This window comes from Pholis gunnellus (genome assembly GCF_910591455.1).
Source record: "Pholis gunnellus genome assembly, chromosome: 9".
NCBI classification, from domain to species: Eukaryota; Metazoa; Chordata; class Actinopteri; order Perciformes; family Pholidae; genus Pholis; species Pholis gunnellus.
In genome coordinates, this window is record NC_136535.1 from 3,333,807 (window position 1) to 3,360,946 (window position 27,140).

At 43.9% G+C, this 27,140-nt stretch overlaps 2 protein-coding genes across 2 annotated transcripts in view; one reads left to right on the forward strand and one right to left on the reverse strand.

Annotated features, from left to right (window-relative positions):
• Positions 1-3,192: 3,192 nt before the first annotated feature.
• appbp2 (amyloid beta precursor protein (cytoplasmic tail) binding protein 2) lies at positions 3,193-19,559 on the forward strand. Its single transcript, XM_079166746.1, has 13 exons — positions 3,193-3,345; positions 5,526-5,614; positions 8,103-8,254; positions 9,622-9,745; positions 10,720-10,888; positions 11,024-11,113; positions 11,217-11,284; positions 11,371-11,476; positions 11,587-11,711; positions 12,151-12,236; positions 13,251-13,441; positions 15,074-15,239; positions 16,157-19,559. Exons 1-13 carry the CDS (start codon positions 3,208-3,210, stop codon positions 16,417-16,419), a joined length of 1,767 nt encoding a protein of 588 aa, XP_079022872.1. The 5' UTR covers positions 3,193-3,207; the 3' UTR covers positions 16,420-19,559.
• Positions 19,560-19,868: 309 nt separating this feature from the next.
• LOC306700638 (uncharacterized protein) overlaps positions 19,869-27,140 on the reverse strand; it is a 12,381-nt gene continuing 5,109 nt past the window's right edge. Inside the window, exons 3-6 of the mRNA XM_079165709.1 lie at positions 21,987-22,099; positions 21,468-21,591; positions 21,203-21,375; positions 19,869-21,098 (exon numbers count right to left, since the gene is read on the reverse strand). Coding sequence (XP_079021835.1) covers positions 21,033-21,098; positions 21,203-21,375; positions 21,468-21,591; positions 21,987-22,099 — 476 coding nt within the window. The 3' untranslated portion in view covers positions 19,869-21,032. The remainder of the gene's footprint in view (positions 21,099-21,202; positions 21,376-21,467; positions 21,592-21,986; positions 22,100-27,140) is intronic.

Consider the following 27,140-nt stretch of genomic DNA (forward strand, 5'->3'; position numbering starts at 1 on the left):
TCTGAATGAATAAAAGCATATTATATAACTACATTTTGGGCTTGTAATCTATTTGCAGAGTTTGCTTATCTTTTGAGCTTTTTTAGCCTTTCAAAATGACCTTCGTTTTTCACGGCGAAGACTGCGTCGCCACGGCAACGGCGTTTGACGAAACATCAAAAGCTTCATGAACTGGCATTATGAACTTCTTACATTTGTGTGGAAGTAGTTTGATGTTGATCTGATTTACCTACTAAGAGAAACAAGGCAAAGTATAAAGTCTTTAACTTACTGTTACCAGTAGGTGGCGCTATGACTATGATTAAAAATTGGCCTGTAGATGTCTTCAGGCCTGGAGTCTAATCAAACATGTGAAATCTGGTAAAGATCTGATGATGTGGAGTTAAGTTACATCAGTTTATTCGTTCATGGCGAAGGATCGAAATTCGCAGAGCCGCCACATCGCCGCCCTTCGACAACTTCTTACAATCTTCACAATGAAGCATGATCAAGGTCTTAAGGCTTTCCTGGCAATATTTGAGAGGGATCTGATTAATCTGTGAGGAGCAGGATGTCAAAGTACAAAACGTACAACTTCCAGTTGCCACTAGGTGGCGCTCTTACTATGATTCTAAATTTTTATATAGATGTGTTCTGAGTCAGGATGATATGACATATGAGAGATTTGGAGCAGATTAGACAATGTACGGCCGAGTTACAACAACTTCCTTTTTCATGGCGAATGGTGTTTTTTTGACGCCACGCCACGGATACATAGTTCGATAACTTTTTGATCTTTGAGTAACATTTCACTGCCAAGGTCTCAAGAGCATACTGACCAAGTCTGAAGTCGATCGGGTTGAATCTCTAGGAGGAGTTCGTTAAAGTATGATGCCTTGAAACGGTCCAAAAACGTCATACACTTCAAAATGGCCAACTTCCTGTTTGGTTTAGTGAAAAATTCCAAGAGGATTTTTTGTACGCCCCATCACGTTCCACATACCTACCAAATGTCATACAGCTAGGTGAAACCCAATGTTGGGGCAACTCAATAGGGGGCGCTAGCGAGCCAATATTTCATAACGCAGCTGGACACCCCAATCAGACTGCAATTTTCGCAAATTCTGGCTTGCGTGCCAAATCTCGAAAACATTCCAGTATCCCAAGCACCTCCTTTTTGCGACGAAACATGAAAAATAATAATAAGAAGAAGCGGAATAATAATAAACATTACGATTACAATAGGTCCTCCGCTCCGACTACGTCGGTGCTCGGGCCCTAATAATAATTCCTACAGATACAATAGGGACCTCGCGGACCCGACATTGTCGGTGCTCGGGCCCTAATAATAATAAACATTACGATTACAATAGGTCCTCTGCTCCGACTACGTCGGTGCTCGGGCCCTAATAAACATTACGATTACAATAGGTCCTCCGCTCCGACTACGTCGGTGCTCGGGCCCTAATAAATATTACGATTACAATAGGTCCTCCGCTCCGACTACGTCGGTGCTCGGGCCCTAATAATTCCTACAGATACAATAGGGACCTCGCGGACCCGACGTTGTCAGTGCTCGGGCCCTAATAATAATTCCTACAGATACAATAGGGACCTCGCGGACCCGACGTTGTCGGTGCTCGGGCCCTAATAAACATTACGATTACAATAGGTCCTCCGCTCCGACTACGTCGGTGCTCGGGCCCTAATAAACATTACGATTACAATAGGTCCTCCGCTCCGACTACGTCGGTGCTCGGGCCCTAATAATAATTCCTACAGATACAATAGGGACCTCGCGGACCCGACATTGTCGGTGCTCGGGCCCTAATAATAATAAACATTACGATTACAATAGGTCCTCCGCTCCGACTACGTCGGTGCTCGGGCCCTAATAAACATTACGATTACAATAGGTCCTCCGCTCCGACTACGTCGGTGCTCGGGCCCTAATAAATACATTCTAAAGACGTACATGTCAAAGTATATGCAATATAAACTTGATAGACATAAAGTGTGACACCTTTATAAAGTCTCTGTGACTTTTTGTAACCTATTAAGTTGCTTGTAACTGTCCAATATTCTCAAAATGCATAAACGTATACATCAATATATCCCTCCATAGAAGTGGAGAAAGGAAAGTAGTGCCATACTTCTTTTCAACCTAATTCTGCTGCTGCCAATTGTATGCACCGTCTTAATGATTGAATCCATATTTTTCATATTTACACTTTTTATAATGCATAATTGCGAGCATATAATGTTATTTTGTAAGTTGTAAGTGTTTACAGTATCCTTTGTGGTACAGCCCTGTACAACATATACGTCTCTTCTCATCACTGTCCCATCTGTTGCTGTATTTATTTACTGTATACTGGATAATGATCACTACCAATGCATATGCCAGTCACGCATTGGTGCTTCGGTGTTGGTCCAGCATCACATCTAAAACAGATCCCTTGCCTGTATTTACTATTCTTGTGTTTCTGCCATCACCGATACAAACTAGATGAATCCCTTCCAACAATTCTTCCACTTCCTGGAACTGCTATGTGTTGTATCACCCCACATCATTTATTATACAGTTTATTTATATTAAAGTCTCAACACCACCCAATGGTCTAACCCTCCTTTGTCTTTAATTACTTGAATCTCCAAAAGTGTGAGTTTTTGGACCGTGAAACTTACTCTTGTCATTACTGACTAACTTTCAGCTTTAATTTGAGTATGATTGCATCTACATCAGATAAATCGCGGAGGAGTTCGAACTCTTTTTATGTGTCATCTAACTCCCAATGTTAGGAAAGCAAAGAACCGGACAGTGCACCAGACATCGATTGACATAAAGACAGGCTGAACTCCAAAGGACACCCTGGGATGTGATTATTTGTATGGATGCCCTTCTACTCCTTTGTTTATAGACGTGATCACTGGGACTATGAGCGGCTGTTTTGCATCGATTGCACGATTACGTCACTGCGTCAGCGCTCGTGAAGTGTGTGCGTCGGGACGGTGTCGGGTCGACGAGTAACAGGAGATGAAGGAGAAAGATGGAGATGGAGCAGCGGGTTTAGAATCGTATCGGTAAATTGGTGATAGGACACTTCTACGTAGTCTCACTCTGAAGCGAGTGTTGTATGAGGACGCGCGGAGGAAGTGCTTTGATCGCAGTGAGGTAGCGCGCGTAGGGAGAGTTGGGGAGGGTTTTTTTTGGAGAGGGAAAACAACATGGCTGCGGTGGAGCTCGAATGGATCCCAGAAACACTGTACAACACCGCTATCTCGGCTGTGGTGGACAACTACAGCCGATCGAGAAGGGACATCCGCTCGCTCCCAGAAAATATACAGTTTGATGTCTATTATAAGGTAAGACTCAGCGGTCGAGATGCTCGGGTGTATCTGACAGCCAGCACACTGTAGGAGTTTGTGTCATCAGCCGCTAACTGCTAACGCTAGCTACATTACGTGAACGTTAAGCTAGCTCTCGAAGACGAGAAACAGGTTTTTGTAGGTCTGGCTGACTAACCGTTAGCTTCCATTCTCCTAAAACACAACATAGCGAGTTAGTATATCTGTATAACGTCAATGAACGGTTGTTGACAGTGAAGCCATGGACATCATGGACGGCATCGATCGTGTAACTGTTAGCCGATCACACCAATGACCGTGTGACTGATCGTTACATGAACTGTTGTCATGTAAACTAACAGCGGTTAGTGAGCTTTCTCTTCCTCATCTGCTTTGACACACGTTATTAGAAGGAGCCTTTCTCAGACATACTTGTTACAGCATATCAGAGTTCATTTGAGCAGTTAGATGTCAATTTGCTATAACAACAGCAATATACTGTAACTTTGAAAGCATTGATATTTGTTCTTGACATCCAAGTGACATCAAACTCTGTTTCTAACTGATCCCATTGGTCCTGTACGATGATGGTACTATTCACCAACGTTAGATTTAGGTATCAGTAGAACCAAATGAAGATCTTTTCCAACACTGGATTGAATCAGCTATTGTAGCTTTCAGACAGCATCACCTCCCCACGCTGTTAAAACAGCACTGTCTGCAAAGTTTCTTCAGATATTACAATAATATACCAGAAGATCCAATGAATCAGTGTAACACGGACAGTTCCACTGCTGCGTACTTCAGACCGCTACACCTGACAGAGGCTCATCTCACTCAGCAGCTCTTCTTCAGAACAGGAAGAATAAGACTCCTGAAAATGAAGTTGGATGAAACAGGATGTGTGCAGATATTTGTACCAGTGTTGCTACTGCAGCTGTCCTGTCTTCATCCGATGAGTCGTCATCACAGTCACCCGGTGTCTCTGTTCCATCCTCTGGGCCTGGGTCACTTCACCTAGTTAATAATTTATGGAGTTGTATACATTGATCTACAATGGAAGAGGAGTAAAAGATTACCAATGACCATGAATGCCTACTCACAGCTCCTCCTCTCGTCTGGTCCACACTGCATCTGCCTCTTTGGTCTTGAATCTTGGGTCCAAGGCTGCGCCCTCCTCCAAGAACTGCCTGATGATCTCATAGTACAGTACAACATAGTACAGTAGTCAGGTCTCTGAGTACACCCAATGGAAACAACTGCCAAATCAGTAGGATCACCCTACACATGTGGAAATGAAATGCTGGTCAGCAAAAGACTTTATAGCTGTAGAACTCTTATGAAACAATGTGGATACTTAAAGTTTGTCCAGGAGGTTGTGTATCAGCTGTCCGTCTTCATCAGAAGTCCGCCTCAAAGCCAGCAGGAGAAGAGCACATGAGCCGGTGACTTGAGGCTAGTGAGTGCAGAGAGTGGCTCGATCCACAGCTACAACCAACTGAGCCCAACCTTTAGCCCAATAATGATCAATAATGTTACTGTGCAGTAGTTTAGTACACAATACACTAAACTGTAAGTCACTATATTCAACGGAAAACACCCGTTACTCAGTAAATAAGGAGAGAGTCGATGCCATAGCGGTGTGGGGGTGAGGACAACATGTCCCATGATCCCATGCTGCTTTACAGAAAGAAATCTGTGAAATCATACAGTGCTTTCTGTAAAATCACGTTTTAGTTCTTTCTACAGTAAGATTTCCTAGTAAATAACTTTTTTGTCTGTACAAATACTATAAATTACTATAAATTAAATCATTTAGACTCCAATACTAATGTATATTATCTTGCCATTACAACATAATATAGATGTAATCTTAAACTACGGTTAATTACCTGTAATTCAAGTCAAGAGGACCGAAAACACAAACATGCTCACTCATCAATTCCAGAAGTATTTGTCATTTACATTAGTATACACTAATAGGAATTATTCCTTTCATAGCGTATCAGTTTTATAGGGATCGCCTCTTTGTCACCGTTTTCAGTTTTAGATAAGACATTCTGTACGTCTCCACCGAGACACACTTTACATGTTACTAATCTGTCGATTCATTCCAGACTCTGCATTGTGCTCCTAATGGAAGAGTTGACATGTGTATTATTGTCAGAGGCTAATCTTCTCCCTCATCTGTGTCTCAGCTGTACCAGCAGGGCCGGCTCTGCCAGCTGGGGGGGGAGTTCTGTGAGCTGGAGGTGTTTGCTAAAGTACTGCGGGCTTCAGACAAAAGGTAAGGATGTAAGGGGACCATTCACCCATCAGTCGTCCTACAGGATGCTTCTGGAGACTGGTCCCTCACACAGCAGTCTGTGCCGAAAGCTGTATTCACCAAACAGAAGGTCCGGTTTGATATCGCTTCCCTCATGTATGAACCTTACCAAAACCACCGTTACCAAATGTATCCTGTAGTAGTCATCTGTCAGAAAATTCGAAATCAAACTTCAATCAAAGGGCCACTGATGCATCATGGGTATGTGGTATACGCTGGCCAGAGGTCAACAAACTTCGGCCCACCCTGTTGCATTCTGGTACTATAACTGCCTACTCCTAACTGCAGGTGCCCACAGTGTTACCCAATTCATAAACGAAGCAAAGCAAGACAATAATAACACAAAACTAGAAAAAGTTTATGCGATACAAATAACTAGCAAAGGAAAAATGTATCTAAATGAAGCAAACATCTAACTCAATAGAGCAAACATCTAGAATAATCTCCCTAACAATAGTACTTATTGTAAGTAAAACAACTAAATACTAAAAACAATATATGCTCCTACTTCTCTAGTGAAGTAACTCTTGTACTTCTGTATTCATCTGTCCATCAACAGATCATTTATCGCAACTTTTTGAATGATCATATATTAGTTTTAGTCTTTAATGAAAAACTGAAAATATCTCCTATGTCAGGATTTTATGCATGTCGTGGTCTTATATGATGTTCAGCTGAATATCTTTGAGTTTTGGAGTGTTATTTGGACAATTCAAGATATTTTAAGGTCTTCGTGGACCCTGAGAAATTGTAATGTTTCACTATATTCTGAAAATCAGCACATTACCTGATAATCATGAAAACATGTTTTAGTTGCATCCCTAGTATGCTTATTTTAGCTAGCATTATTTTCTTTTGGAAGAATAAATTCCATGACATTGATGGTCCAGAAGTGGACTTTTGACCATGTCTAATGCTGTCTAATGAGGCTTTGTTCGGCCTGGTCCATCGCTCCTTTGACCTGCTTTGAACCAGCTGTTTTTGTCTGAGTGTGTGTTGCGTGCCCTCTCCTCCTGCTGGGACCTGTTGGGTTAGTTCCATCAGGGTTTGTGAAAGTATATAAATGTAACACTGGTATAAGCGTGGTAACATGTAACAATAAAATGACTCTTCAGGTTAAGGTACATTATTGATGCTGTTTTACAATGTTATCTGTGCTGTGATGGGCTGAATGAGAACACAAAGGCAGTAGTCATCAGTAGTGCTGGGAGTCTGGCGGTATCACGGTATATCACGGTATTGTTTTTCCTTGACTGTGTTTTTATAGGTTTATAGTGGCTTACTCTACTGTCAGGAGTACATAGAATATAAAAACATGTTGATGTCATCATGTATAAAGGCTTTGCTTACTATAGGGTGTGCTCGTTTGTTCGTATAATGTTGGGATAGCAGTTTGGCTGAAGTATTGTCGCCCCGGTCAGACTTACCTTGAATCCAGTGTTTGAATCATTGCTCTGAGTCTTTCTCGACTGTCTGTAGCGGGACCATGTCCTTGCATCGCTGGATCGTTATTGCGTTCGTAATGTCGCTCCACCGCTTGCTGTTCTTGTCGTATGCTGCCTCGAGCAAAAGCCTCTTAAAGCGATGTGTGACCCTTTGGCTTCACCGTTTCACTCGCGTTAACGTTACTGGTTGACGACCGTAATCACACTCTTGGTATTACAACATGTTTTCTGCTGAGGTGATGGAGTAAGTTGCTCGTGTTACCACCAGCGGCAACAACAGTGGCTCGAAACACTTTGCAATATATAGTCTTTTGGACGTCGGATTTTTTAAAACCAAAACACTTCCAAACAGTAGACCCAGCTCCTCTCTTGGGCACAGACTCTATCGGTGCATCTCCGGTGTGTCTTTGTTCATCCTGCATCGCTCTGTTCTGTTCTTTAATGTAGAGTTACTGTAGCGACGGAGCCTCTACCAGCTGTTAACAGATTGTTGTGCTACTGGGCTAGCTAGCTAGCTAGCTGTACCCAGCATGCCGTTCGGCGGTGTAATTTTATAAATGTACAATCATTAGTGTTACAAATTGTTTATGTGTCACAAAAGAGCGTTAAAGAGCGTTAGTTGTGGGTTATTAATTGTTGTTATAAAGTCATAACCATGACTAGGGGTCCCTCTCAATACACTTAAGACAACTAGCTCCGTCCGTAGAGCCCTCAGCGGCGAACAATATATTTAGCTGCCTGTTAAAGAGTGACAGCGGCTATGCACCGGTATGACGGTGTGTGAAAAATGAATATCATACGGGAAATTAAAACTGGTATACCGCCCAGCACTAATCATCAGCATTGTCATTCACTGATTAGCCTGATGTTTGTGATGTCTGTCCAGACTGCTGGTTCGTTCTTTTATCGGTGAAGGCTTAAATGTAACAAACCACCTATTAGTCATTATCTCATGGTTGTGCCTTCCACTGACCCGGTCTGTTCTTTGGTCTTCTCCCCTGCAGACACCTCCTGCACCACTGCTTCCAGGCACTGATGGACCACGGTGTGAAAGTGGCCTCAGTTCTGGCAAACTCCTTCAGCCGCCGCTGCTCCTACATCGCAGAGTCTGACGCCCATGTCAAAGAGAAGGCCATCCAGTTTGGCTTTGTGCTGGGTAAATGGGGGGGGGGGGGGGGGGGGGGGGGGGGTCATTAGATATGCACCGTCATCAGCTGTGAGCGGTGACCGGCCGATCAGTGTTATATATCTCAATTTTTACTGGTCAAATGTATGTGATGGGTTTACGTTGCACGCACACACACACACACACACACACACACACACACACACACACACACACACACACACACACACACACACACACACACACACACACACACACACACACACACACACACACACACACACACACACACACACACACACACACACACACACACACACACACACACACACACACACACACACACACACACACACACACACACACACACAGCACATACCACCAGAGTTTACTTGTGTTGTTAAATAAATGTGTTGCACCGGTTGTCTTCTGGGAAATGTGACAGATGTCATGTGACTGTGCGCGCTTTTGGAGAAAATAATTAATTGTCAATGTTTTATTATGAACATAAAATGTAATTAAATTTTTTTAGAAGAGAAAAGTTATAAAATTGTTTGTGTATAGTTCTTAGAAAGAAAGAAAATGAAAATAATATCCAAAGTGGGAATTAGCCAAGAAAACTGCATCAGTGCGTCTCTGGAAGCCCTTCATTCCTCCACTGATGCTATCGTCGGGCTAGCGCTGGTGAAACATCCATCAGGGATCACACATGAGTGGAATCATTTCCAGCAGTCGATGGCAACTTTGATTACTTCAGATATATTTAAATGTTCCACATTTATGCAGACGACGCACTATAGAGTAAAACAGACTTGACATTTCCCTAAGACATTACATATAAAACGGTGCCTCCACATATAATTGCTAATGATATTAAAAATATGCACTAGCCCTGTGGGTTTATCCAGTCAAGCTTCTCCAGGTTAACCATGTGGTCATTGTGTTCCCAAAGCCAGCACAGGTTCTAGAGAGGAGATCTGGTCTTTGATGTTATGGAATATGTCATCGTATTCTATAACCTCTTGGTTGGATGATTGTTGGGCAGTACCTTGGCTGGCTAGCAACACATGGCCCTCACTGCTTTTGAAAAAGGAGACAGTTGTCTTTAGAAGAGGAGGCAGTAGCACATCTGTTAGCGCTGTCTTCTCGGCTAAATGATCCACTTGATGTGTGTTTGGTGACCGAGCTCTACAAATGACTTTCTTTCTCTTCCACAAGTAGCTGTGAGATAAGATACCTTAGGATGTGTTGCTTCCCCACATAGTTTGCACTGTAAGATTTCATTTCATTGAATATAGAGCATATGTTTTAATCACCAGTTACCACAGGTGATACTGAAGCTATCTCCCCCACTGATTGGGAGACGGTGGGACTAACCTGATGCCTCTTGATTGTAGGCGGCTTCCTGTCGGATGCAGGCTGGTATGGAGATGCAGAGAAAGTGTTTCTGTCGTGCCTGCAGCTGTGCACGCTACACAGTGAGGTCCTCCACTGCTACCGGGCTGTGGAATGCTGCGTCAGGTCAGTCTCAAACGCTCTGGACACTTAGTGTGTGTGGTTAAATCTACCAAGAATTCTCCAGCCCCAGACTAGGGCGGTCAGCTTCTGTTAATTAAGCTTTGCCAAAAATCTGTAAATAGCAGGTTCCTTCACTTCAGCAATCTCTCCTCCATGTTGGTCCGATTTAGTGGTGCAACGCCGACCACTGTAGCTGCTGTTGCTCAGGTTTGAATTGCCACAGTTGACAGAATGGCTTCCCTAGAGTGGTATCCGTCCCATGTCATTATCGCACCCATTCAGTAATGCAGAAGTAATATGAAGAATGATCTGACTCTCACACATGGTATGTAGGAGGGTCACATTTTGATGAGCTCGATAAATTGCTAATTTAGGTCAGATCACCATGTATTCAGGTTTTTAAGGCTGCAATGAATGGAAAGATTTCATGGGTTAACCTGATCTGCCATGCTCATATTCGAAACGGTGACATCAAGAAGCTCCTGGGGTGGGGGAAGGGGGGCGGGGGGGCGTCTGTATGAGCGCAAATCAATGTAAATCTGATCTGGAGGTGGGTTGTAGATCTCATTTGTGCTCGCGGATATTGACATTGCAACTCAAACATCTGCGCATGGTAAATATTGTACTTTTTACTACTATTCTCTGACAGCTTTTGTTAACTTTTCAGACTGTACAGACAAAGCATGTTAATATTGTTTGAAGTACAGCAATAACCCCACATTGTTTCTCTTTTTTAAATAAACTGGTTTGCTGAAATTGATTTCCTAAATATTTGAGTTCATTAGCTATAGGTCTGTTAGAGTTATTCAGATTAAAAGTTGTGGAAACCATGACGTCACGATAATTCCTCTGACAATAATCATGATATGAAATGTCCCTATCGTGACATCCCTCCTTGTGTGTATGTGGCTCCTTTTTAAAATGTTTGACTTTAGGTCTACATCCAGTGACTGAGTTTCCCTCCGCTGTGTGCACAGGCTTCTTCATGTCCGCAATGGCAACTGTAAGTACCACCTGGGGGAGGAGACCTTCAAGCTCGCTCAGTCTTACATGGACAAGCTAGCCAAACACGGCCACCTGGCCAACAAGGCGGCGCTGTACGGCGAGCTTTGTGCCTTGCTCTTCGCCAAAAGCCACTACGACGAGGTACACATGTCTGACCATTGTACACTATAAGGGCAAGTGCTTCTAATTTAAATGATTTGAATGATCGCGTGTGTCAGTGGTTTACAGCATCACAGAGTTGTTCCACTCCAGATGTCTTTTACCTGCATTTTCCAGGCATACCGGTGGTGTATAGAGGCTATGAAGGAAATTAGTCCGGGGCTGCCTGTCAAAGTAGTGGTCGATGTCCTCCGGCAAGCCTCCAAGGTTAGCTATGTTCTTCTATATTACCAGATAATATGGAGTTGTTATTGGGATGTGTCTGCAGGACAGCAGTGTTGTAAAGAAATGTGTCGTCTTTCCGCTGCAGGCCTGCGTGGTCAAGAGAGAGTTCAGGAAAGCAGAGCAGCTGATCAAACATGCCGTGTTTCTAGCGAGGTAACCCGCTGTGCCTCATAAAGACTACATTTTTCTTGTTCTCTTTCTGATCGTGAGTTCTGATTTCCTTGTTTTGTGTCTGGCAGAGAACATTTTGGACACAAGCATCCGAAGTACTCCGATACGCTGCTAGATTATGGATTTTACTTATTAAATGTAGACAACATATGCCAATCAGTTGCTATTTACCAGGTATGTCGTAAGGCTCTTAGTCAACTTATATTTCTTTAGTCGATTCATTATTTTTGAATGCTTTGATTTCATGTAAAATTCAAAGTTCTTTCTTTCTGTACAAATTGCAGACAGCGTTGGACATCCGACAGTCTGTGTTCGGGGGGAAGAACATCCACGTTGCCACCGCCCATGAAGACCTGGCCTACTCCTCATATGTGCACCAGTATAGCTCTGGGAAATTTGACAACGCTCTGTGAGTACAATGAATCTCACTAACTGAACTGTTTGTAGACCAGCCAGCTAATTCCATAAGACATGAGCTCCCTTGTAGATGTAGCACAAGACCATGACTCGCACTGTGCCCTTCTGTTCTGCTACGCACTGTGCTAGGAGTTCTGTTATGTGGCTGCATGCTCTGGACATGTGCCATTTCATATATTAAAAAGCAATATCTGTATTTTAGACACAGTGATAGATGATGGCAATGGTGTTTCTTTGTATGTTTGAACTGATTCACTGACGCACTCCTGGATTTAAAGTTGACCTCTCTAACCCTGATATGAGCTTCAAAACAGCTTGCCTCATGGGAAACACTTGACTTTCTTGGAAGTGTTTATCCTGAGTAGAATACAGTTCCCAGTCAAGTCTTAAGTTTCATGAAATGTTTGGATCAGCTGCTGTTTGTCCCTCAGATTCCATGCGGAACGTGCCATAGACATCATAACTCATATTCTGCCTGAGGACCATCTGCTGCTGGCCTCCTCCAAGAGAGTCAAAGGTGAGGCGAGTTTCCTGGAGGTTCTGGGCTTCTGCCCACTGTGTGGAGGGTACAGGGGGGATGTCAGGCTGAAGTCAGGGCATCTGTCTTAAAACGAGGATAACGGAATGTCCCTAAGGAAAGTCCATGAGGCCTGTCCACCGATTATAATATTTCATCGCGATTAATCGCATGATTGTCCATAGTTCAGCACACATTAGTTGCAATTCATCTGTTCAAAATGTACCTTTTTAAATGAAGATTTGTCAAGGATTTAATATTCTTATTAACATGGGAGTGGACAAATATTCTTTTATGTTAAATGTATTTATTATTGGAAATTAATTGAAACAATGAATGTTCAGAAACCCTCAGTTACTACACTTAAAAAATAAAAATATAAGCTCATATCATAAGGTCACAAACTGAAGCCCAACAGGCAACAACAGCTCAGTGTACTTTGTTTAATGAATGGCTTTACTAAATGTCTTTTTTCACATTATAAGCCTCTATTGATGTTTGAATGTCTGCGTCCTATTTTATGATTTCATCTCCCTAAAACAAATGGGGAAAATATGATTTTGTGCCACTGTGGTTGTATAAATGTGGTTGATGGTGCTGTTAGATTGCTGATAGACCCCTCTGTGAGTACCGGGTCAATACACGCGACCAGAGTTCCCCCTGCTGGTAACAATAACGCTAATGTCAGGTAGCCTCACTGAGTGCTGAGTGCCAATCGTCTCTGGTGAGCAGCACAACCGTTGTAGTCTCTCCTAACTCCCTGCTGCCTTTGCTTTCTGGTCTTTACATAAGTTGTGTATATTCAGGACTGGGGTGGATCACGAAGGCAGTCCAAATAACTGAATGCAGACCTGCGCTAATGCCTCCGATATTTGTGGTGTTTTAACTCTTTAAACATGATCTTTTATATTGTGTGCGTACACTGTTTGAGAAGGCAACAGTGAAGTGATGGTGAACAAAAGAATGACGTAGCGCTGTGGCTCCACTAATATGTGCTTGCTGTGTTTCCCTCAGCTCTTATTCTGGAGGAAATCGCCATCGACTGTCACAATAAGGAGACAGAGGAGCGCCTTCTTCAAGAGGCTCATGACCTTCACCTCTCCTCACTGCAGCTGGCAAAGAAGGCCTTCGGAGAGTTCAACGTCCAGACTGCCAAACACTACGGCAACCTAGGACGACTCTACCAGTCCATGAGGAAGTTCAAGGTGGCTGGACATTATGACTGACATTTTCACTGAAATGATTAGGCATTAACTCAACCCCTAACCCCCCACACCACTTTCTTCAGCTGACAACCAATGTATTTGTGTATGTAGTCGTGTTGTTGATGGATTCAGGTCCGAATCTTGACATTTTAGTGCAAAGTGTTAAAATGTGCATAGAAACTGCCCTCTAGTGATTGAACCCAGGTGTTGCGTTTTCATTTAGCTCTGGGCTGATTTGGAGCCAGGTGGATTATACAGCACCAGTTTTGACACCAACAACACCCCCCCACCCCCCACCTCCAAGCTAACTAGCATGGCGCTACATTAGTAACATCAAACAACTTGGTGCTCCGTCCACACTGTTGTCACTATTGAAAGAACATGACTATCACCAGATACTCACTAACACTGATTCACCTGGTTTTGGGTTGTGCTGAGAGAAAAGGCTTGTGCTGTGATTGTCTGGAAAATGAGCAGACGATAGATGCAACTGGCCACCCCGCCTCTCCTAATCGTCCTTATGTTGATACCTTCTTCACGTTCTACTAGCAATTCTTTTTATTTATTTCCATGGTAGAGGCACTTTATCCAAAACTTGGGTTGAGTTACTTCTTAAGGTAACATGAAACTAAACGGTTGCAAATAGCTCCGAGCTTCTTCACAGTCGAGTCTTGGCATATGATGCACATAATTCCAATGTAATATATAATGTAAAACCTGACCAGGGTTTTACATAAAAACATACCACACAGCTGAAACCGTTTTCAAAACTCTTAAAACAAAGAAGTCGCACATACAGTGTAAAACACCCATCAAACAGTCTGATGTTGTAAAACGATATCAGGGAACACATAAGTCTTCTAGCTGCTCGCCAAACACACTGGTAGCTGGATGTACACACAGTTATCAGGCTAAAGAGTAGAGGTGTGACTCTTTACGGGTGTGATTCCATGACGATTCACCCGTCAACGATTCTCCATGCGTTGCAATTTTCTCATGTGTCCATCTTCAAGAATTGATACAAGCAGTGAGTTTACTCTGAACTCTCTTTATTTAGGAAGTGCTTTCAGAAATCTGACAACAATCTATAATATAGAAAGCTGCATCTGTTCAGTAGCAGTATCTGATTCGTCTTAGAATCAAGTCATTTCATCACCTCTACTGATAGAGTAGAGTAGTAACCTGTGGTTAAAGTGTCTGGGGACTACAGTCATGTGCCTGTATGTCCTTTTGAAATAGGGCTTACTTGCTGTGATCCTTTCTCCGGTTCATACTGGCCATTAACAGATCCCCTCCTAATGCTCTTTCAGGGGAAGTGATGAGGGACACGATGTGTACAAATGCATTCTAAAGTGAATCTGAAGATAATTTGAGGCTTCAGCAGTTTAGAAGATATTGACATAATTTGTGTCAAATGCAAATTTCTCTGGAACCATTTTTGATTTCCAAGGGGCATTACTGACAGTTCATCAACATCTGACCCAGCGTCAAGGGACCAGGTCTGCCTGGTGTAGCTGACCAATCACAGCACAGTAGTGCCAGCTGATCACAGCATGAGCAATATGACTTGGCTTTGCATTTTTACCTTGAGGTGAGATCCATATCTCTATCTCTGTGTGCTTGTGTAACCAGGAGGCAGAGGAGATGCACATCAAAGCCATCCAGATCAAGGAGCAGCTTCTGGGCCACGAGGACTACGAGGTGGCTCTGTCTGTGGGTCATCTGGCCTCCCTCTACAACTACGACATGAATCAGTATGAGGACGCAGAGAGGCTCTACCTGCGCTCCATCGCTATCGGTCAGACACGGGGTGGGATGGATGGGGTCACACATGCTGGCTGTTCTTCAGCTCTTACTTCCTCTCTTTACTGTACAGATGATACCCGAGCTGCTGAATAAGCAGAGCCGGTTTAGCCATTCTCCATAGGTTACCATGGTGATTTAGCAAGCCTGCTTCTAGATCCCACAAAGCCGGGTTTAACCATGTCTGGATAGCTTTGTAATACAGGCCTGTAATCACTCCTGTGTCTTCCAGAAACTCTGAGAGTTTCTCTGTTTTTCTTTTCTGCTCCCATGAGCACTCACCCAGAGCTACCAGCTGAGTGGGCCTGCCTTGAGCTGCTGCTCTCTCTTGGCACTAGGCTCTGATGCTTCATGTCTGCCCATGGCTGAATAGCCCACAGTGGGGCATCCAGTTAGCTATCAGCAGCCTGTTCAGCAGAACATTTCTCGATTAATCACTTGATCTCCTAAACATCAGAAAATAGTAAAAAAGGAAAAGCAGTAAAGTATCAATTGGCAAGTTGAAATAAGGAGAACATGCTCCAAACAAATAGAGGTCAGCATTTCTTCTCTGCTACTAGAACTACAAACTTGCAGCAGGACAAGATATACAGAATTCAACCAAACTGCTGAAGCTCTGAGAGCCGGTTGAAATAACCCTGCTACCTTATAATCTCTGTGTATTGTTTGTTCACTGCACTAACCGGGGGCTGTACGGTCTGTGTAGGCTTTAATAGTTTGTTCATTACAGCTAAAGTGGCCTCAAATCATGCTTAACTTTAAGCATCAATATCATTTAAACGGCTGAGTTGCCGCTTGATTGCAACGAATGGATTATCGGAAGAGTTGACAATGCATGTTCAGTCGTTTGACCGATCAATGAATCGCTCTAGAATGATGAAACATGGTGTGATGTTTGTTGTGTCCTCACAGGTAAGAAGCTGTTTGGAGAGGGCTACAGTGGGCTGGAGTACGACTACCGAGGCCTCATCAAACTCTACAACTCAGTGGGAAACTATGAGAAGGTGTTTGAATACCACAACGTACTGTCCAACTGGAACCGGCTGAGGGACCGGCAGTTTGCCGTGGCAGATGCCCTGGAGGATGTCAACACTACGCCCCAGCAGACCCAGGAGGTGGTACAAGCGTTCCTATTGGCTCAGAGCCTGGGCCCCACCCGGCCCTGTCTCGGCTGATTTTTATGAGGGAAGAGAGGGAATAAGAGACACGTGGGCTTTAGTCTGGTGAGGACACGTACTAAGCCCCAATGTGATGCTTCAGTTGCACACAGTCAATTAGTAATGCACAGTAAATTCGAGCGTCACCGGCGATTTCAGCTGGCTTTATAGTCTCTGCAGATGCCAGTACACACAGACATACACACACATTTAGCTGTGCAAAAACAAAAAAGTAGAGACACCATCATCAAACCTCATGGACATTTCTAAACCACCAAGATGCAGCTCCAGACTGGATGCAGCTTCACCCCACAGAGCGGACCGCTCCTCTGAGAGAAAGAGGAACCACGACTGAGCGGGAAAACCCCTCAACCATCCTGTAAGGATGACAAATGATCTCTTCTCTCGCTCGCCTTTTTTTCTTTTAATTTTGGAATCGGAGGAGATTTTAATTTTTTTTTTGTATTTGAACCAGTTTATCTCTGAATGCCATGAGACACGTCGCAGATGGAACCATGTTTCTCCAGGGCTCTCGACACAACAGTGACTGGACCCCCAAGCTCATCTGTGAAAGACTTTGAACCCACGTCAACGTCACCACTTGGTGGATCAGAGAAAGAAAATGTCAGATATTTTTGACACTTGTACAGTAAAATAATACAGCAGATTGTACACTTGTTTTTTTTTTTTTCCTTTGCAAAGAAATGAAAGTGGACCCTAAGAGAACTGCTCGTTGGAGAGAGATTACAATCAGTGGAATGTGTTCATCCAGTGGGTACACCGTTACACACAGCCGGCTTCACAGCTCTTGTTTTCACGATATATTTCATCTCTTTTTTTATCTCCGTTTCCAGCTTAGTACCGACAATAATTAAAATGCCAACAATTTATATGCAAACAAGTATGTTTATGTAGCCCTTTGTATAGAGAGCCATGCAGTCTGAAGAAAGGCTCCACACTTTTACTTTAAACCAGGGACTTGGATAGGAGTGAACAGAGGAAGATGCTACCTGTACAGAGGTGTGTGTGTGTCTGTGTCTGTGCGTGTGTGTCAGTATACACAGATAGAACTCTGGATGCCTAAGTGCTCCACTGATGATTACCAGCCTTACACCAGCTTGCAGTTATCTGTCTGTAGACGGACCCGTACCCTTAAGTGCTAAATACACTATTCTACCCTTAGGGGCACTACGATGGGGACCAATTGTGTGTGCATGTGTGTGTATGTGCATGTGTGTATGTGTTGTTGACCTGTGCATCTTTCCTCTCCCTCCTGTCAAACATCCCATGAATGCAAAGTCTCACATATTTGGTTACTGGACCATGTTTTTCCATCAGCCTGACCACACTGACTGTTCATGTCTGAAGCCCATCAGTTGTTTCATCTTACAGCTTAACTCCTGCTTGAAAGGGTGCTGGTCTTTAATCCTATTGAACCAATGGGAGAAATAACCCTGAACACAACCAATAGCATCTGTTTTTAGTTTGTCTTAAGTCTTGCCCTGGTGCCCAGTTTGTTCTAACTCATGTCCATGAAAATGAATCTCTGCTGTCAGTCTGATGCTTCAGACAGGCGCTCGTCTAAATGTAGCACTTTGAAACGATCAGATCACTTTACCAGAAGTTTACAAGTTACCGAGTTCGGCCTGTAGAGGTAAAAGCATACAGTATTCTGAAAGGTTGAACATCATTTCTGTCGTACAGATGTGTTCTTCCTGCCGTGGGAATCGGTGTGGGCGTCACTGCTGTAGTGCTATCTGTCCTTGCAGTAGTGACACTTTAAAATGCTACAAATGAAATCCCATGCACGTGTGTTGTGTTTGGGTGGAGGCAGATATGTCAGAGATGGGGATCTCTAAACCTTGGTAAAAGAGAATAAACTATTTGCATGGCTAAATACCATTACAGGTCATTTAGAAATAGATTGTCTCATCATTTGGGTCCCTTTAAGTAGTGCAGAATGAAAAGTCCTAGGTGTGTGGTCATGGATGAAGTGAGACGAGTATTTATGTAGAGAAATAAGTTTTTCTCACTGATGGAAAATGTTGTCCAGCTTTAAAATGAATTCAGGCATTAATATCTGCAACGTTGTTGAACTTGTGACGCCTTTGTTAAGCGCCCCCACTGTTTCCTTCGTCTAAGTGAATGAAGGAAACGAGCTTTGCCTTGCTGTTGCTTCAGTGCTCTCAGACACCTCCCTCTCTAGCAGGGATGTGAGTGGCTCTAGCTGAGGAGGTCCAGCCTTAGCCCCCTTAAAAGGACGCTCAGCTACACTCTCGGTGCTTCGGCCTCAACAAGCGCGCCCTCTCTCTGGGGAGATGGCCAAAAGGTTTCCAGGGCAGAGGTGGAAATGAATGTTACCTGCAGTCTGTACTTCCAAAAAAGTTCGATACTCAGATAACAGATTAGATTTGGACAATTTTACAGAAAACGGAGTTTTGCAAACAGTGGCTTGTGACAAATGGTCAATACATATCTTTGTGTCCATCAAAGTAAAACATAATGGAAACCTGTCATCGTGGGTAATCCATCCTAGTGTTTATTTTCTTCTCTCCTCCAGTTATGGTCACATGTCGACCTGTTGCATTGCATTCTGGTCTAATAGGGCTACTGTTTTGGAGCCAATGTTCAGTGATTTCTGCAGTGGATTGTTCTTTGTACCGAGTGTGAAAGTCCTGAGAAAAAGGCTCTTTTTCACTGATTTGAACACGAAGCCTTTTCTGTCCAACCTTCACTGTCAATAGTCACGGTCACATCCTCTGCTCGGCCAGCAGGAGAACATGGATCCACAGATGGGATTAGTTTCATGTTGAAGTGTCTACGGGTGTTTGTCCTTCATCACTAACGCTGAGAGACGAGCAGTCTGGTGGAATGTACGAGACGTGGTTTGACTTGACAATACCTACTGGTCTTCATTGTGATCTCCTGATATCTGAAAGGGAATACCATAGTTTCGGGGGGGGGGGGCTTGCTGGGAAAGATGGACAAAGTTAAAGATGTTCAATAAAGCTGTGATCTCTCCAACAGCCCTGTTTCTCTCTCCAAGTTCAGCTGATTGACACCAAATGTGATGAGGGGATGTTTCACTGTTTTCCTGTTACTGCTTCACTGTTAGCTGCAAAAACATTAAAACGTATATCATTGATCACAAAAGCCACATGCGTTTCTCTCTCTTGTGTTTGCACCTTAGAATTCATTCACGTCCCAATTAAATGAAACTTGGCCAAACAAATGTCGTAAATATACAAGAAGAGTTGATGGTACTCTGTTAAATGTATTTAATATCACAGCACATTCACTTTCCTTCCTTGGTTGTTCGGCCTTATGTTCCATGAACAAGCCCCTCTGAATGGCTTCACAGTATAGACTGGAAAGATGGTGTGTGTGAGAGTGCTGCTGAAGAAAACAGCTGTTAAAGATATTTATTGTTAAATTCCAAACATTTGGCAGGACACTTTAGGTGAATAGGCTAAATAAAGATGACCTAATATATACCACCATGAAACTTCCCCAGCTTACATGAAGACAATTTCCTTTTTGAATGCAAGCTTTTTGAAATTTGTTTAAAAATAAACGGCTAAATGTGTATTTTGGATGTTTTTTCTTTCCACTAGTCTGAAAATAGACAATCTGTTTTGTTCTTTGTTGTTGCCTTGGGTGTCTCAACTTAATAGAAATCTCTGCTAGAGAGCAGACAATGCTATTTGAGACAGTAGCGTTATACCCAACCAACGTTGTGGCAGTTTAGAGAATGCCCATTCGTGTTTGAACAGTACAATCCTGACTGTGTGTCGGCTTAACTGTGTTGTACAGTAGGTAGATAATGACCACTCTTCTTAGGACTGTCTTTCAGCATTTTATTGCAAGGCACCAGTAATGGCAACAGGATAACCTCCCTGAAACAAAGCCTTCATCGGGTCTCTCCCACATCAATGCTCTCTAACTTCTGGAAAAGTCCAGAATGAAGAGAGAGAGCATAATTCACGGCCATATTACAAAGAGTTAAAAAAAAGTCTCCAGATATTCAAACCCCACAAACATCTTTCTGGAAAATCGTACTACCCATGCAGACACCTACTAGCCAACATGGTCTCTACAGCACACTGAAGTGTACACCTGCACAGCTCCATAAAGAAATGTTTTTTTCCACATTAGTTTGGAAAAACTTGCCCGTCCTCCACAGAGCTTTGACAAACACCCTCCAGTGCCTCTGGGATGAACTGCTGTCATGTCAGGAGGGAAGTAGGGACACAAAATAACCTTCCATTACTCACAGACAACTTGAACAGAACTGAAAATAATTTGATCCCTGAACAGAGACGGGTGTCTGCTTACAATTTGTCACGTTTTTTAGAGCCCAACCCAAACGTGAAGGATTGTTCGATTGAAGCCTACAGGGAGTGCAGAATGCTGCCTCCCTGGGACTGTTGGGACAGAGCGTAGTGTCGTTGAAAAAAATCAGTCCAAACTTGACCACCTTATATTTACGTGAAATATTCTCTGTTTGGTAGACATCTAATCATCTTTCACATTTTCTTGGGAGAAAACCAAATGTGCCCTGAGGCCAGTGTTCATATAAAGGTGCAGCATTGTCCCAGCGTAGACGGGGCAGTGTAACTGCTGAGTGGCTTTCAGTTCTTTTTCTCTTCCGGCTCGTCATTGGTGAGGTATTTGATGTGTGTCCACATACACCATATCTGCAGAAATAACATAATTAAATAGGAAATTTAAAACAACTATTAGAACAACAACTTCAACTTTTGTCGACATGATGTTTGTGCTTATCAAAGGTTATTCCTACCTCCACTGATAGAGCCAGCAGGCGACCTGCAGCCAGCAGCACAGTCCCCAGAGCCTGGATCCAGAGAGGCAGACCCAGCCAGTGGGTCAGTAAACCCCACCGACACCCATAGAGCCACAGGGGGAGGCCGTGCAGCCCGCTCACCACCCATGTGCCAAGAGGTGTTCGAAACCCTAACAGCAGCAGATACACAGTTCATGGAATCTTGTAATGTATCTTGAGCTGCACATCAACACAAACGTATTCACAGTGACAGGCTTGTTACCGTTTGCCATGACGGCTTGGATGAATGGAGGGCTGGTGATGAAACTGTTCTTCCAGTGGTCACCTCTGGCATTGTGGTTACACACAAACACACACCACTCCAAAGCAGACACCAGCCAGCCCCACTGCAATAGGACACATAGAAACATTTAACACCATGTTAGAAATGATGCTGTGCAAGACACCTCTGCTTAAAATATTCTTTACAGACACGGTTGAGCGTACCGCATGGGTGTTCTACTTGATGTCACAACAACTAAGACGCAGAACAGTAAAGGCTACTGCTGGTGCAATAAGGATTAATGAGGATTAATTTCTTGGCAGATACTAGGCTCCTTCGTACCAGCTGTATGCAATCATTTCATGTGTAGCTACTGTAAATCAAAGAGAGAGGCTCATTCCAAACTATTCCATGATAATCGTATAGGAAGCTCACAGCCTAATGTGAGCACTTGGTGTGCACGTGTGTGTGTGTGTGTATACTATACTGTTTGTGTTGCGTGTTCTGCAGCCAGCAGACCTGAAAAAGCAGACTCCACAGTAGGCCTCTGCCCAGGTTGTCCACCACTACGTCCAGCCAGGCTCCAAACCTGGAGGTCTGGCCCAGCCTCCGTGCCAACCAGCCGTCCACTCCTGCACAGAAAACATCATCACATACTGCAGACACAACATTCATGTCCTGTGCACTCAGCAACTGTTCCTCCTGGTGACGCCTTTTGTGGTTATGAAACAGGACGCAACTACACCTACATGCAAAACCTTAGACTCTGCTCTACACTCCGTTCAGTCTCATTATTGGCATTTCATCAATAATACCTTTAACTAGAAAATTCCCCAGGAAATTTTGACAGTGTGGCTTCTACTGCCCGAAGACGTCGCAATATATACACACGCCGATGTTACCGGTAGTACCTAAGCATGTATTTTCAAGGTACACTGTGTGTTTCACTGTGAGAGAGATTTAGAGAATACAATGGTTGCATTGCCTTGTTTAATTACCATTGCAACATGAAATGAATCAATGAATGACTGAAAGAATGGTTTTTAAAATGTATTATCAATGTATCATGCATAACTACACCCAACCCACTTACAAGTAACCACAAATTCATACAAGGCAGGACCAGAGTGCAGTGTTCACATTTTAATAGAAAAAAATACAAAAACAACTGAGCTAATTCTGAGCTTCATGTTAAGATACAGTTACTCCAAGGGGCTTTTATTTTGAAAAGGTGGGACTGAGTGGGCGAGAGAGGGGGAGAGGAGACAGAATCATAAAGTTTGACACACACACACACACAGAGGTTATTAAATGACAAGCGTGTGTGTGGGAGAGAAAGAGAGAGATTGCAGAGAAAGAGAGAGAGACAGACATCAGGTCTAACAATGCCTTTGACTGAATATCCCCAAGTCATTTGTGTGTGTGTAGAGAGAGACAGACAGACAGACGGACGGACAGACAGACAGACAGACAGACAGACAGACAGACAGACAGACAGACAGACAGACAGACAGACAGAGAGAGAGAGACAGACAGACAGACAGACAGACAGACAGAGAGAGAGACAGACAGAGAGAGAGACAGACAGACAGAGAGAGAGAGAGACAGACAGACAGACAGATAAACAGACAGACAGACAGAGAAAGACAGACTGAGAGAGAGAGACAGACAGACAGAGAAACAGACAGAGAGAGACAGACAGAGAGACAGACAGACAGACAGAGAGAGACAGACAGAGAGAGAGAGAGAGACAGACAGAGAGACAGACAGAGAGAGAGACAGACAGACAGACAGAGAGACAGACAGAGAGAGAGACAGACAGACAGAGAGAGAGACAGACAGACAGAGAGAGACAGACAGAGAGACAGACAGACAGACAGAGAGAGACAGACAGAGAGAGAGAGAGAGACAGACAGAGAGACAGACAGAGAGAGAGACAGACAGACAGACAGAGAGAGACAGACAGAGAGAGAGACAGACAGACAGACAGACAGACAGACAGAGAGAGAGACAGACAGAGAGACAGATAGAGAGAGAGAGACAGACGGACAGACAGACAGAGAGAGAGACAGACAGACAGAGAGAGAGACAGACAGAGAGAGAGATTCCGAGAAGATTCCGAGAAGAGTAGCTGCACGAGAAATGAGCTCCTAAACTCATCTAAGACTTGGACCTGAAAAAGTGAGACAAATTGCAAGATAACCTTCAGATGATCTTCAAAACGGATATAGAAGTATCTCAGTATCCATATATAGATACATAGATACATAGATATCTATATATATGTCAGTTGACAACTAGATGTCAACTAACTGCAGGCTAACTGCTAACGGCCAACGACTAGCGGCTAACTGCTGGCTAAGGAGAAACTGCACTAAGGAAGCTAACAGAAGCTAACAGAAGAGATATTTTGTGAAGACAAGAAGAAGAATTGAAGGATCCTTGTTGGTAGCATTGATATATCTGGTGGACTGTACATAGTATAGTTTTTTTACCAGTATTTTTGGGCTAGAAAAGCCAACAAAGAAAATAGCTAGCCTAGCGCCTCTTGGAAGTAAACAACTGGTCCAAACAACTGGTCGCCATGGAAACCGGTCAGCAGGCAGCTCCCAGCACAGCTGTGAGAGCAGAGAGCAGAGAGACCCTGCTGAATGTAAACGTGTAACAGCCAGAGAGAAACACAAGGACAAGACACTACGAGAAAACCCAGAGGTCCTCTTCACCGACTACGCCCAACAAAGAGAAGGAAGGAAGAAGAACAACCTCATTTTCTTCACTGATTCGATTTACATGTGGAAAGATACTCTGTGCAGCCATTATGCATACGTATCCAGTGAGGGCATCGGCTCAGGAGGCAGATTGAAGATCTGTAAAGATGAACACCTTGACAAGGATGACCCTCTGCTTACCATCACATACTACACCAAAGGAAAGGTAATGGTCCAAGGGAATGAAACCAACCTGGAGTCCTTTGAAGAGGTATTCCCACTGTTGAAAGCTGAGATGGGCACCAAGAGGATCCATGTCCCCTCTGACAGTGAAGATGATGATAACCCAGTAGAGAACCTCACCACCTTGGCCATCTCTGCCCCTCCCACACCTGCCAACTCCACCAACAAGCTGAAGGAGAATATGGCCCTGCTGGAGCTGGACTTTGCTGAATTCAAAGAGCTGACCCAGGCCAGACTGTCTGACCCCCCAGACAACACTCTACAACAGCTTAAAGAGGAGCTCCAGCAGCTCAAGAGAGACAACCAGGCCTTGGCATCTGACCTCAGAGGAAGTGTAGAGGCACTCAAACAGGAGAACAGTGTGCTCCGTACTCAGTTAGCCAAAGTGAAGGAGGATGCTGAGAATAGAGAAAGGAGCTTCACCAGACAAGTCCAACGCCTGACAGACCAACTCTCATCGGTCCCAACAATGAGAAGTACAGAGACACAAACTCTCCCAGCCAGTGTCCCAAACCCCTGCCCTGTCTCTGTCCCACCCCTTCTGCTCTACACCCAGCCCAACAGCACCCTGGCACCTCCTTATACATCCACACAGCCAGCTACCAACAGCCAGCTCTGCCCATCCCAGCTTTCCTCCACTCAACCTGAAGACCAAGCCCCACAAGTGGTCCTGTTGACTGACTCTAATGGGAAATTCCTGGACACAAACAAGCTTTTTCCTGGTAAAAAAGTGCTTTCTAAACGCTGCAGCACCACAGGTCAGGCAATGAAGCTGTTAAAAAAGGAGACTTTCAGGAGCCCTGAATACATGGTGATCCACACAGGAACAAATGACCTGCACAGCCTCCGTAAGAACACTGCTGAGGCAGTGAGGAAGATGGCAGAGCAGGCCAGTAAAGAATTCCCTGACACCCGCATTGTGATCTCCACCCTGCTGCCTAGGACGGACACCCCTCCCCATGTCATCCATGACATTATCATGGAGATAATGTCCACCTGGCCCTCCACCCAACCATTGGCACCTGGGACCTCTATGATGGACTCCATCTACACAAGGAAAGGATGGGAATATTTGCAAAGACCCTCAAAGACATGGCCCTGGGACACAATCCTTCCACCCCCTCCGTTACTACGAGCTTTAGAGACCATCCCAGACCTCCCAGAACTCCTCCCCCCCACCACCACCCAAGTATGAAGCAGAACCAGAGGAGGCTACCTTCCCTCTCCTCGGCTCCTGCCCACCTTTTACAATATCAGCAGCAGAGATATGCAGCAATAGCTGCCCCCGGCCCCCCTCCCCACCCACAACAGCAGAGATATGCAACAGCACCTGCCCCTTACCCACCCCCCCATCCACATCAGCAGAGACATATAGCAGCACCTGCCCCTTATCCACCTCCCCACCCAAAACAGCGGAGTTATGCTGCAGTTGTAGCCCAGCCTACTACCACAGTCCCTCCCCCTGCTACCTCTCAGCTGGGAGACATCAGAGAGATGCTGCGCACCCTGTGCACCCGACTTCTGCTCAGCTAAGCAAAATTATTATTCAGTATTGTAAATATATAGATAGTTGTAGATTTTTTTATATTTGTCTCACTATACAGGTTCATTTTGATTGTTTTTAAATGCGTTCATTTCATATTAGCTGTTGGAATATTCAGGGTCTCCACTCAACTTTTGAACTGAAGAGTGGAAACCCTGAATTCATGAAATCTATCAAAAATGTTGATATAATTGTGTTAACAGAAACATGGTGTCACAATGATCTGCTCACTCACTGTCCTCCAGGATATAATGAAGTCATGGTGCCCTCTATAAAATTTAAAAACATACGCAAAGGCAGAACATCGGGGGGGATCTTGGTGTGGTATAAAGGAGACCTTTGCCAAAAGATCTCAACCGTAAAACAGGGTAAATCACACATTTGGTTAAGGTTAGATCAAACCCTGGGAATAACTGATCGGGATCTATATCTCTGTGCTATTTACATACCCCCAGTAGATTCTCCTTATTTTGAGGAAGACATTTTTGAAACTCTCCATTCAGAAATCGCGTATTTCCAAGCCCAGGGAAACGTGCTCCTAACTGGAGATCTAAATGGACGAACAGGAATTGTACCTGATGTCATCGACCCACAGGGCAACAACCATGTGTTTGGTCAGACTCCCCTATTTACCACACCAACCATCACCCACCGGAACAACCTTGACTCTGAAATAAATAAAAGTGGCAAGGAGGTAGTGCATCTCTGCCGGGCCTTAGGCCTGTACATAGTTAACGGTAGGTTCAGAGGGGACTCTTTAGGAAGATTCACATACTCCTCAGCTCTTGGATCTAGTGTAGTAGACTATGCAATCACTGACATGGACCCCTCCACTATCAGTGCATTCACTGTCAGACAACAATCCCCCCTCTCAGACCACAACCAAATAAATGTGTTCTTTAAACTCTCAGGTCAAAGGAATGACACAAAAAAGGAACCCAGTAAGCTGTTTAAATTAAATCCTACTTACCGATGGGCCCCAGACAGCGGAGACAAATTCATCATGGCCTTGAACTCACCTGATCTGATAGATGACATATCAATATATGACCAAAATCAATATATCCACACCAGAGATGGTGTAAACAAGGCCATTGATGATATCAATATGATATTTCACAAGACAGCTATTCAAGCTGACCTTATAAAACAAAAACGGAAGCCTGTTAAAAGGCAAAA